We start from the raw sequence: 13484 nt of genomic DNA on the forward strand, positions 1-13484 counted from the left end.
TGTCGAGTTCGGGAGTAAGAATCGCTTTCGTTCGGTAAAACTTTGTTTACAAAAACATGAGAATGCTTCCTTCCTAGGCAAGCACATAACCCCAAACAGCACTTTTTACATTTCAACCAGCTTTTGGCACTGTAAAAATCACTCTCAAACACAGCCTTAATTGCTAATAGCTAGCTGCTAATATTAAGGTTTTTCTTCCAGATTTTCCAGTGCTGATTGATGTAAGCGGTTTTGATATATTTGCCTCAACTTTTGAGGATCAAAGCCTAGCATTCTTCCTCTAATTTCCACTGTTAATATTGTTACATGGTTGCATAACCTCAATTACATCAATGCTCGAGATAAACAATGACCCTAGTTTATTATTGATGTCTAGCAAAAAAATAAGTTTATTACTGATGCAACATGCAAAGGGAAGGGCTCTTCGAGTAAAGAATACATCTGGGACGGGTTTGGCCACTTTACAACATAACTCCTTCCCTGTCTCATAATAAAACCCCATTTTTCTCAACTGAAATATTTCTTATAAAATGCTCTAGAAATGGCAAGAGCATCTCCTTTTGCTTTCACTGGGTAAAGCTCGGTACCTGCTTGCCAACCGTTTGACAACGATATCCATTCTTTTCTCCATTCCTCCACCTCAAAGTCCTTATTGTCCCTCAAACTTTTTGACAAATAACTAAAATAGGTTGAAGCTCGTGGTAGATAGTAGCTTCCCAATAGCCCACTCCAGAACTTATTTGCTGGTGACAAGGAAAATTTATTTGTTACACATAAGGGGAGAGAGAGAGAGAGAGAGAGAGAGAGAGAGAGGAAAAGAAAAATGTGACAAAGTTTCGAGTTACATCATGTGACATTGAAATTACGAGTACCATAATCATGAAGCTGGCTCTGGTTGGTTTTTGTGTTGTCAAACCACATCGTCACCTGTGTTCTTGCATTCCACTCATACTGAAAAAGAGAAAAAGAATTTTTATCAGTAATTTTTATATTACTTTATGTCTACATACTTTCCTAATGCGCAACTTGGGCTGAATTCTTGATGTTCAGCAGGGCAATAAAATGTTGACAAACCAAGCAGAAAAGACAAGGTGACCCTTCCCCCTTGGTTAAACAGAAGGCATAAGCCTAAAATAGATTTATTCAAAGTGGGAAAAGGAAAACGTGTAGCTTAGCAGACTTCAAACTACTTGAAGGTGTTGTTGCACCATGCTGATATGTCAAAATTAATTGCAGATAGGGTGATATTACCCTCAAGAAAACTCTCATAAGCAAAAAGCAATAGGCCAGAGAGGGACAAGTTTGTTCTCACCTGCCTCCTTTCCGTAGGATTAGCTGCCAGCTTTTTTGCACTTTCGAGCCAGGTACCAAGTAAAAAGTTATCATCCGAAGCAAGAAGTACATCAATATCCTTTATGAGTTGAACAAAATTTTGACTATGGAGACTATATGCTTTCACATCCCTCCCCTGGTAAGCTATCACTGCATCCGCATATACTTGGTTCGCTAGCTTGGACAGTACTTGCCGTGTTAAATCAACCAAGTCATATCTGTCGCAGTGCTCAGAATGGTTAGGAATGATCCAATGCTTTATTTCTTTTGGAAAAATCCAATCATGAACATGATATGTTATATTTGTCAAACGTCTTATTCAGCTAAGTTCCTTTGGCAAAAAGATTAGTTGATAAAGAAATTGTATTTAACAAGCTCTGGAAGGAAGGTGAAATTAAATTGGTTACCAATTTAGTTTAGCATGCATGCTATGAAGTTAAGAAGAACAAAATAAAAACAAATATTTCGACCAGGGAACAAAGGATTCATTCAAAAGAATTAGAGTTATCATGTGATTCATACAGGAAATAAGAGTAGTAGATGGAAAGAAAGCATATCCCAACATAACGATTAGGTTTGCCTTTACCTATATGTTAGGCTTCCAGAAAGATCATTACCACCATCGAGGAATAGTCGTAAAGCATTGACCACCTCTTGTGTAGAATACCACAAATGTGCCTGAGGCAAATGAGCGCTGGTTTCTTGGAGTAAAACTCTTCTCTTTCTATCAAGCACTGAGAGCATTTGCATCTGGTTTTGTTTGGTAACGTTAGATATGGGATTTGACGATGGATCCCAGTCAGGAAATTTGACTATGAAATCAGTGTTATGGTCCTGCGACAAGTTAAAAGTCCATATCATTCATAGTACTTTGGCTCTCGAGCAACAATCAAAACCTGAGGGCATCACCCATATGCAACGTAAAACTGATATGAAAAAGGAAGAATCTCTATCATCAATCCCAAGTTCAAACACATCAGTCATTTAAAACTTTATATAAAACAGTGAAAGATAACAGGGGGACAAAATAGTGTCTATCCAATAACTATATCATAAACCCCCTCTCTCTCGAGCAATAACCTGAGGTAACATAAAACTGATATGAAAAAGGAAGAATCTCTATCATTTAAACACATCAGTCATTTAAAACTTTATGTAAAACAGTGAAGGATAACATGGGGACAAAATAGCGACTATCCAATAACTATATCATAAATGGATAAAAGCATGGCTCCCCTCGCTCACCCCCATTCTGAGCCTGTGTGATGCCATAAAAGTATCAGAATACTTGAGATAACCATTCCCAAAGGGCAGCATAATGATGCATCCCTTTCATAGTTTGACCTGTGTTCCAAGATTATGTTCCTAAGGAAATAAAATTCATATAGGCACGGGATCAATTTTATTGAAAAACTCACAGCAATTCCATCTGTACAATTGTAAATTGTGTGGTGAAGAATTTCCCAAGCTGCCTCAACTTGATGAACTGTTTTTCCATAGCGTCTACGGGAATAGGTTTTTAGCCAATCCTGCAAAGACAAAAGAGTTAATTGCATGTGTACAGAAAATAATTTCAGCAATCATCAATCTGGCATAAGGCTGTTTACTCATCCTAATTACATCATGCACTTGCAGCATGCTGATTGTAGGTGAACATGAGTTGTTACCGTGTACACTATGTCTGGGACTCCAGGTTGTAGTTGCAAATAGCCAATGTGAAACTACTTTATTCTAACTAGCATAGGAAAACTAATATTTAGATTTACCCAATTAAAAGAGGAACTAAAAGCATCCAAAACTAATCGATTTATTGCATAGCATTTAAAAACTCATAATTACCTGAACTTGAACCTTTTCACTGCGAAATGCCATTTCAGATGTCAATTCGTAAATAACTGGATTGTGCTCAATTCCTTCCATGCACATGCCAACACCAACCTATTATAATATCGACAAGTTACTTGAGTGTGCCTCAAAATAAGTAATTTTCTATAAGATAAAAATATCAAATATGATTCTCATTCCCCGTCTTATTTTATAAAAATAAAACTAAAACTAAATAAACATTGGTCAGAGAGTATTATTTATGGAGCGTGGATAGCAAGATACTGGCACTTTGAACTATAATTTTAAAAGAGAAGTCCTTCACGGTAATAGGACATGCGTACAAGGTGTCTGGCATACCATAGTAGAATTTTCACTCGTTCGGGCATCAACTGGACCTGAAGAAACGGCATCCAATATGCCATACATTTCAATGTTTCCACCAAAATTGTGCAAGAGACACCTAATGTACATTAGTAGTTGAGCAAGTAAGAAACATTTTGGCTACAGGTGTTGAAACATAAAGTAAAAGTGGATACTAACAAATGAGTTAAGAGAGATGCATTTTGAGGATTAAACATCTCAATCAAGATGTAAATAACAGTTGACAAATTGAAGAGCCAATTACCAAATATAAGGAGTTCCATAAAACTGAGATGATGTTCTCCATATTGGTTTCACATCCGCAAATAGATCGAGAACTATCATTTTTCCAAACGGCACAGAATGTAGAAGAGCCTGCATTGTTCTTAAGTTGTTAAAGAACAATGGGGATTTTTGTGTGTATATAGTATGATAAAATCTGTATCTTTATTTACAATCTAAATGCCTACTTTCATTTGAGGCGGTTTCCAAAAAGAGGAGTCCGAATAGAAGAGCCAACCCTACAAAATGGCATAACTGTCAACTTTGAATAATTTTATCCATAACTGAGTAAAATTGCTCATATACAAAGTTTACAAACTCAATACACAGCGAACTGAGAATTGTCAAGGTCTGTAACTAATATATTGGTCATGTTAGAAAAATACACACACACACATATATATATATATGTTAACAAATGGAGATAGTGCTGCTTGCATTAGAATTACAGCTGTGGCTAGCAAATCCCTAGAAGGGAATCAAATTTTCAATAAACACTGTATAGCAAATTGACAGGCAAATTTATCAACATGACAAGTACCAGTTGCCAAATTTGTACATCATTGAAATCATTCTGGTCTTTCCGTTCAATATAGGGTTATTAAGTATTAATTAAGTAATGAGTGGATAAGATAGAAACTATTAAATTCATTTTAAGTAGGCTGGGAGCGGGAGGAGTGGTTTGAAGTTAGGAACATACTTGCATTAACCACACAGCATCCTTATCACCTTTGGACATTGCTTTATACACAGCAGCTCCAAGTGATGAGATATATGCTGGATCATTTGTAGGTGGAGAATTTTCATTGAAGGTATCACTGCATTAAGCATAGTATAACGTACATACTTAGTATGCAAGATTTGAACAAACTAATAATATGCAAGGAAGACTTGCACTTGTTTGGAAAGATAAATATAAAAGAAGAGCTCTGTTTCAACTGGTTATAAAGATTAAAAAAGAAACAAACGGCCTGCTTAACACAGGACTGAAATTGCAGAACAGTTAGGCAATGTGGTTCAGAAAGCCCAAGGGATATGGCCTAGGCTTGAAGCTAGAACTTGCCCCTGAAAAGCAGATGCATTACCCTTTACCATGAAGCTGTGCCCAAAGGGGCATTACTAAGAAAAATATAATTCATTGAAAACTACCAACAGCACTAGTTTCTTTAAATGAATAAATACTAGATGCAAAAAGGTAAAGTAGCTTGAGTTGGAAAATGAGATGTTTTAATATAACATACTCCAAGGTAAATAAATAATAAAAAAAGAGGAGAGAAATTACCAGTTATAGATGTCTGTCACATCCCCATATTCTGTAAAAGATAAATATGAAATGTAAACCACGAAAAATTATAATTATGACCAGGCATTAATCCGACATACTAAAAGCAATGTGCTTTACTTTCACACAAACATAAAATAAAACAAGAAACTGGAGACATCATGTTTAGGTCACGTTTGTCAAATCCTGCATAGGCAACTATCTATCTATGCACAAATGAACTTTAACATTAAAATTTTGATCAAGCATAAAAAATAAAGTGCTTTACTTGGAGAACTCAAACAAGTTTGAAAGCAACAGTATGTGTCTTATCTGAAAGGTTGATTGGAAATTATAATAACTCTGAAATTCTAAAAGAAATCCAAGTTTCTCGAATCCTGGATGCCAATAGAGTGCTAAAAATAGAAACGGCAAGATGTGAATTTTTGTGTTTTTTGGAAGTTGAACAGTTTGCCTTTTAGTGACGATCTACTGAGTCACCAGAGATGTACAAGTTGAAAAGAAAAGAAAATACAAGGATACACCTGCCCTCCCTTTTTGTTAAGCTAAATACATAAGATTAGGGTTTTTGTTTTCCACTGTGATAGCTGGGCTGGGGTGAAAAGGCAATAATGCGCCTGCACGCACGCAGCAAACTAACGGAATAACTAATTGGACTTGATTGCTGACGACTTCAAGTGTGATGACGAAATTGAGAAAATTGAAATTGTGGTGACCAAAATTGTTTTCGGGCCTAAACCTAGTGACCAAAAATGTTTTTACCCTATATTCTATGGCAATATGCATCCGCATGTATACACACTTACACTAGCAAGTTTACATAATGTCCATATGTAAGCTGAACATGCATGAACAAGGTTATGTGGAGATCAGATACATGTGTTTTTGCCAATTTTAGTAAACATTTTGATATAGTTCTTTCCTGCTATGAGAAATCCTGCATAACAAGTTAAATATTTAAAGATGCTACAGAAAACGATCCAATATTGGTTGATAATCTAATGGTAAAGAACTGTAGCAATTTTAATTTATAGCTAATGGACATGAAGCACACCTTCAACTTGTCGCCTAATAAAAGCCGTCCCAATTTCAACAAATAAAGTATCAGAAGGATCGAGAAGGTATGTACAGCACCAACGAGGATCGCGGTTAACAGTGTTCCTAATCATAACAAAAAAAGTGGAAAACCTCAACAGAAACATATAGCATATCTTCTTCCAAAATATAGTACATCAAGAATGGGAAGTTTTTCCAACTTCAAACATGGAAGTCAAAATGAGGGTTTTGTATGAAATGCAGATCCTGATGTTAGTTGTTCCAACTATGTCATGTGATGTGATTTGAAGTAATTGTAGGAATTCAGAGACCTTCAAGTCACACAAAGCTATGCAATATGGGGCCTATATAAAGTGACATCATGATAGCACTTGTGTAAAGTAAAACATCGCATACCAGTCTCCAAGTCTGGTTATATTTGCTGAAGGATATATCTTCTTCAATGCCGCTGGAACATTTCCGGAGAAAGATGGTAGCACTGGATCAAAGAAGAGATTACACACGAGTATCCATATTATCTACATGACATTGTGGTCTGTGTCTACATAGACCTCTTTAAACACAATACTTGTTTAAAAGAGACATGTAAAATAGTGTGTTACTGGTGTTGAGAGCATCAATTGAAAAAAATTATCTTTGAGGGTAATTTCCTATTTTCCCATAGAGAATTTTCATCACCTGGAGTCATGCCTAGCTCTAGCATCCTAGTTAGTATCTGTTTCTGCAAAACCAATTGTTGATCTAACCAATTCTGTGATAAAGGCCCGCCCCACCTGTGATAAGAATACTGTCAGCTTTTTTTAACCAAGAACACACGATGAGGTGCACAAGCAACATCCACACGATGAGTAATAGAATCTTATATATATGACAGATTTTAATATCAGCTCCACTTACGCATGTAAATTTCCCATGCGAGCCCACGCAAGGAAGGCAGGTCCACCAAAGAAATCATTCAAATCTTCCTTACTAATATTGAAATCCTACAACAAGAATATTCTAGTCAAAGGTATTTAAGCCTAATGACAGACAAGAATGATGAGCCGACAAAACTGTGTTTATGTACTTGGAAAGCATATGTGCATTGTTTAGACAAGGCAAAAACTTTAACAGAAGATAAAATTAATTCCGAGATCACACAAATATACATCTGCCACTATAGCATATCTGTCATTACAGAGTTAGAAAACTCTGTCAGATAGGAAATTATATTATAATCATCCAAGGGCTTATACAAGGCTATGTTCAGAAACTTAGAACCAGAAATGCTTGTTAGTTTTGGGAGTTCACTTCTGTTTTGTATTCTAGCTGTGATGCAAAAACATTAAGAGCACAGAACAAAAGGAACATATGTGCAATACATTGTAGCTTAACAGACAAACATAAGCTTTCATGTCTCTTGGGCTGAACATTCAAGGTTTTATGTTACATTTTTTTTATAAATGGAAGCCATGTGCTAATTAAGAAACTCATGTACCCATAATCAAGCTATAAAACTCGTAAAAAGTAGCAACATGATGCAAGATATAAAATCTAGAGGCCTAGAATTTGATGAACGCCTTTATGTATGTAAGATCAATTATCATTTACCATGAAAACTTTCTGCCAAATTGATTCTTGCCCTGTGAATGCTAAAGGCAGGTTAATCCCCTGAAGAGCCATCCAGTCTATTTCTTTCTGCCATCTTTCCCAATCCCACCAAACAAAGGAATCTGCAAAAATGTGCAATATCACATAAGGTTATTGATTTGCCAATGCCAAGAACATATCACCTATTTTAGAGTATTACATTTGAAGGCAATTTTTAATGCAAATTAAGTAGACTTTCTTAGTTTCTTAATTCACTTTTCATCACTCTTTTTTTTTGGTTTTATTCTCAAACTCAGTGACGCTTGAGCCATGAAAACAACCTCTCTGGAAACCAGGGTATGGCTGTGTATGTCCTGCCTGCCTAGACTCTACATTAGCAGGAGCCTCGTGCATCAGCTGCCTTTTTTTTACTCTAAATGACCCAAAACCATAGAACAACAATATATAGACAATCTGATTGAAGTGAAAAAAAGATACAAAGAGTCACTACTCACAGCTGGATGTGACAACATTTTGGTAATAGTTCCATGGGATTGGTCGTTGAATTTTCAATCCCTCATCTCTTACACGAGGCAGTGATCCTGGTTTCGGTATGGAAACTACCTGAACACCGCCAGTCTTGTCCCAAGAAACATGAGCACCACACCAATACTTCAAATACCAATGAAGGCCAGATGCAATTTCAACTGCTGTGGTCCCTTTAATCCTAGAAGGGAATCAAACATTTCATAACAGTTACAATTTACGATACAATCATTTTCTCTTTTTTTATCATTCTGTTCTCTTTTATCTTCCTTGATATCTTAATGTCTTTGAGTTTTAAGCTATCTAGCTCTTGAAATCAATCTATCCTCGTACACTTAATAGGATATAAACAATAGATTCATATTGTCAATGCAGCCAATTTAAAATACGACAGCTAAGGAACCAGTGAAAAATGAAAATGTTTAGTCACAAAGTGTTAATCCCATTTGTAATTGGCTCTGATGTATTCTTATGCAAAAGGAAGTAACGGTTGATAAAATTTTAATTTCATAAGAAATTTAAAATAGATAAGATTAAATCAAATTTCAAGCAATGTTGAATCAATATTGAACAAGTTCAGAACAATGTTGAGAGCCAAGTATAACCCGTCCACAATACTTGCTTGTTATGAATTCAAAGAAAGGAATGACAAGAGTTACATTGTTAAACTTTTCCAAGTTCAAAAGTTTTGTTGGTTACAGGTTTTACAACAAATTGAAGACAAAATATAAGCCTAAAATTCATATGCAAGCACATCAGTATAAACCAGAAAATTTTAAGATAAAAATGGGCAAATACTAAGCTTATTTTGTAAAGAAAATTTGAAGAAACATTATAGAAAAAGCATTGTAGGTAATACTCTTCTAAAAGTTTGTTTTAAAACTGAAAAAGAAGAAAAAATTTACTATATTTGGCAAGACTAATATTCAACATACTCTATCTCAGGACCCTGTCTGCCTGACAGTTTGTTATTGTGTAACAAAAAGCAACTCTGTCCACCACAAGCCTCCTGATATTCGAATTTCAAACAGTCAGAATGTTTACTTAGATCAAACATTTTACCAAAGTCAATGATGAATAAAAGGAATGAAGAACAAAAAAAAAATGTAAGACTGCATTTCCAAGCAGATATTGTGGGCAATCAAGCATCAGAACATAGAGCAGTCTAAAGGAGGGCAAGTAGCTATAGAAGTAAACAACCATCAAACACATTATAAATGATAAAAATAATTATATCTACAACAGTCATTTCAACCATGAATGATGAAAACTTTAGTTTATAATTTCATATTTTTCTATCTTTTCTCAACAAGCAAAGATATCGCACCACCATATAGAGATGAATCATAAACTGAACAATGCATACACTGATACACATACTAACTTCTTGAAGACTATGTTTAGCCCCCTTTAACGAAACATCTGAAGTTAAACGTTCTACTTCTTGTTTTCTTTTGCTGCCTTTTCTCAGCAACCAAACAGAGTATCACAAGGAAAGGCCAGAGAAATGGGAAATGTGATAAAGGAACAACCAACCAGTCTAGAATATTTAAAAAGCAACTGGATAAGCAAACAGAAAATAGAGATAAAACCTCATAATTGAAGAAAATCCAGTCGGAAAGAAGAAGTAATTAAGCAGAAAATGAAGTACAAACCAAATTTGATCAAAAATTAAAACACAGAATATATGACTTACCTTGGTGACAATCTTGAATAGAAAGCTGGTAATATAAATTATAGAAAAGCCCAATTGAAATGAGGCAGTTATAAAACAGCACAGAAAGTCAAACCCAGAATCCAATGTTAAACGATTGAAAAATAAATAAACGAAAGAAAAAAGGATGGTACTTTGGTGACAATCTTGAACTCGAAACTGTCTACATGGTTAGGAAGCAATCTTTCGAGAACAGCTTTAGCTGCAGCTTCTTGAACTGAAGCAGACGACCGTTTGGAGTCGAGACGACGCAGCAAAGCCTCAACTGCTTCTGGTTCTGATAGAGATACTATTGGTACAAGTACAAGAATCAAAATCAGCAACTGGGTTTTGAAATTGGGCATGGTTTGGTTGCTCTGGTTGTGCTTCAGAGGATAGAGTGGGTGATCAACGGCTCAATTTTGTAAAATTCATTTTGGTTGCTAAAACCAGAGTAATTTATCGATGTCCATGAATTTACTGCCTAAAATCTACATTCACTCTTTTTTTTTTTGTTGAAATAAGGAAACCCAGAAAACAACTAAGCCCCGCACATGAGTCGAGGCGTAGCAATACCAAGTAAGTCATCCATCTACATTCACTCTTCAGAATCAACTCTACTGATTACATAAGATTTCTTTTAGTCAATATTGTATGCTTCAGCTAACATGGATCATCGTTTATTACAAGGCTCCTTTCGTTTTTTCTTTGTTTCCACATGGAGGTTTCTTTTTTTTTTCTTTTTTTGGTCAGACCACATGGAGGTTTCATGCTGACAGTACTACATCACTTTTTTCAGTATGTAATTTCTCTTTTTCTTTTTTTTTCTTTTTTTTTCTTCCGTCCATTTTTTAAAAGAAATTTTTAGTGTGTGTTATAAAAATAAAACAATCAGAGTATGAAAAGTACCACTGAAAGTTGGTAGTAGAATTATATATGCTCTTGTGATGTTTTGACAAAATTTCCTCTCAGATAGAAACTCACTAACTAACACTTAGATTTCTCACTCTCCTTTCTTTCTTCTCTTCTCTTCTCCGTTGGTATTACCTCTTTGCAAGTACAAGGATTGCCTATTTATAGGCATGGTAAATGCCACCCGTGAGTAAAAGAAGGGACATAATGATGTTTCTACCCAATCATTGCTATTCACCTTTTGACTATGTGGGCTTCACACATTCTACTTTACAACACTCCCCTTGGAGACTACATGTCCCTTAATTGGTTGCCTCTTTAAAACCTTGTTTGGAAAAACCCAGTGGGAAAAAACCTAAGCGAAGGAAAAAGAGTACAACTTTATTTGGTACATAAGAATAATGCACTCATGTTGCCTCGTTAAAACCTTGCTAGGAAAAACCCAGTGGGAAAAACCCTAGTCGAAGGAAAAAGAGTACAACGCGCTTATGTCCTGTGTTAAAGGACTCTTGAGTGCTCCCCCTGATTTTGCATGCTCCAATTTGATTGCTTACAGCGTTGACGTAGTCCGATGCCATGTACTAGCTTTTGGAATGTACATTTTGGCAAAGACTTGGTGAAGAGATCTACTAAGTTATCGTTTGAACGAATTTGTCTGACTTTGATTTCTTGACTCTTCTGAAGCTCATGCGTGTAGAAAAAACTTCGGTGATATGTGCTTGGTCTTGTCACCCTTGATGTATCCTCCTGTGATCTGAGCAATACAAGCTGCATTGTCCTCATTCAGGATAGTTGGAGTGTCCGTTGCTGAGGGTAGGGCACATGTGCTTCGGATGTGATGGATCACTGACCTTAACCAAACGCATTCACCACTGGCTTCATGGAGGGCAAGTATTTATGAGTGATTGGAAGATGTGGCTACCAATGTTTGCTTTGTTGAGCGTCATGAGATTGCAGTTCCTCCATATGTAAACACATACCCAGTTTGTGAGCGTCCTTGATGTGGATCAGAAAGGTACCCTGCATCAGCATATCCAACAATACTTGGAGAATTGGTCGGTTCACTGGAATAAAATAAGCCCATGTCTGTTGTCCAATTTGGCCAAATCTTTCATTTCCTTTCTCCTCCCCTCTTTTGACTCATCTTATTTTGGCAAAATCTTCTTTGTCCAATCTCACAAAATCAGGGATTTTGGGAGCTCAATGCTCTTCCCGCAGCTGCCACAGGGGAGAATGCCCACTTTCAGCTACCTTACTTCCTTCTTTTCTCCCTTGTTTTATGGCTAAATCTGAAAGGGAGAAAAAAATGGGTATGCACGCTGGTTTGAAAGGTGTTTTGCTCAAGTATCCTTTGATTTTTTGGATGGCTTGTGTTGGGATTTGTCTTTGGCCATGTGCTGGAGGCTCCCAGCAGCTTACATACATGGACAGCTTTGGTTTTGTCGTTGTTTTTGTCTCCAGCCATGTGCTGGAGGCTTGTAGATATTTTCTTGGTTTGCTTGGGCTTTCTTAAGGTGATGAGTTGGCCTACTAAGGGGATGGGCCAACTTCCTAAAGTAATGGGCTATTTGTCTAAGGTAGTGGGCTAACATTCTCTCTTTTATGCTCACCCATATATTTGGGCTCAAGAAATGGGCTTGAGTTTTGGGGCTCCCAAGCAGCCCAAAACTTTCACTTCTCGACTCATCAATGGGCCTCATGAATACTCGTAACCATCCATACCACAACCCACTCAGCAAGCCCCGGGTATTCGCGTGGCTTGGGCCCACTTAAGCTTGTAGCGTGGCATGTTGCTTATTTGCTTGGCGTGGCACGTGTGCAAGCGCATATGATGAACTCTTGCGTACCCAAGTTGGGTTTCTTCCCAAGTTAAGTGTCGTACTGGGCTAGAAATATATTTAGGCCCAACCTTGGATTTTTTGGGCCTCAACACTAACATCAAAACATGACTAGAACGACCTAGATGATCGCAGAGAGGTTCTAACCTGGAAAGCCAGGTTGGGTTTGTTCTTCATGGGGCGACATCTTCCTTTCTTCACACCTAGCTAGTTGTAGACCCAAGTTTTTAAATTAGTCAAGTTCATTGTTAAGGTAAGCTCGAACATATGCTATGTAATGCATCCCCATTTCTACTTAATTTTCTGCTTAACAACAGTATAGCACTCCCAAGCTTTTTTCTTTTTTTTTTAAATCACCCTTCACATATCCTACACCAACTTTGGTTAGGAACTTCATCAAGAGCATGTGGCAGACAATAAAGGCTAGGAGAGAACATAGGGCGAGTCGACCTAAAATAACATTATCAGCTGAAGAACATTCAATTATAAAAAAAAGTTGTATATAATGTTACTCGTTGCAATGACATTCCAAGTGACAGAGGCAATGTGATACTTCCCATAGAGTGTGTTGATGCCTAAATGTGGTTCAACAGAAAAAGACCTCTTCGAGATCGAGGTTGGACAATTCTTCCGGACTAGGTCAATGTGACCAACCAGGTCGTCCTCCAAAACCTGCAAAACAAAAAAAGATAACGATGGGTGACACCAGTGTGGTGCTTAAAATTGCATACCTTTGAGGAAAAGTCCCTTCAGCCTTTTACTTCATCCCAGACGACTTAGTCCTTTT

The 13484-nt window shown here is 36.7% G+C and overlaps 1 protein-coding gene across 1 annotated transcript; it reads right to left on the reverse strand.

The window, feature by feature from the left end:
• Positions 1-216: 216 nt before the first annotated feature.
• Positions 217-10591, reverse strand: CYL1 (alpha-N-acetylglucosaminidase family / NAGLU family). The gene is made up of 19 exons (XM_021944581.2): positions 10103-10591; positions 9190-9263; positions 8224-8435; positions 7730-7851; positions 7037-7122; positions 6818-6912; positions 6536-6617; positions 6138-6244; positions 5084-5114; positions 4502-4619; positions 3990-4040; positions 3785-3894; positions 3517-3619; positions 3172-3270; positions 2751-2861; positions 1919-2166; positions 1313-1550; positions 873-951; positions 217-743 (listed from the first exon to the last, which is right to left on the reverse strand). Exons 1-19 carry the CDS (start codon positions 10310-10312, stop codon positions 508-510), a joined length of 2412 nt encoding a protein of 803 aa, XP_021800273.2. The 5' UTR covers positions 10313-10591; the 3' UTR covers positions 217-507.
• Positions 10592-13484: the final 2893 nt, after the last annotated feature.

Source organism: Prunus avium, chromosome 2 (assembly GCF_965620075.1).
Source record: "Prunus avium chromosome 2, drPruAviu1.hap1.1, whole genome shotgun sequence".
NCBI classification, from domain to species: Eukaryota; Viridiplantae; Streptophyta; class Magnoliopsida; order Rosales; family Rosaceae; genus Prunus; species Prunus avium.

Bases quoted from the DNA above. Each gene is read 5' to 3' on its own strand.
- CYL1 (XM_021944581.2), bottom strand. From the start codon at position 10,312: ATGCCCAATTTCAAAACCCAGTTGCTGATTTTGATTCTTGTACTTGTA. The intron at 7,123-7,729 runs GTAAATGATAAT...TTCTTGTTGTAG, and splicing joins TTTGGCAGAAAGTTTTCATG to GATTTCAATATTAGTAAGGA. The intron at 952-1,312 runs GTGAGAACAAAC...TCTCTTTTTCAG, and splicing joins ATCCTACGGAAAGGAGGCAG to TATGAGTGGAATGCAAGAAC.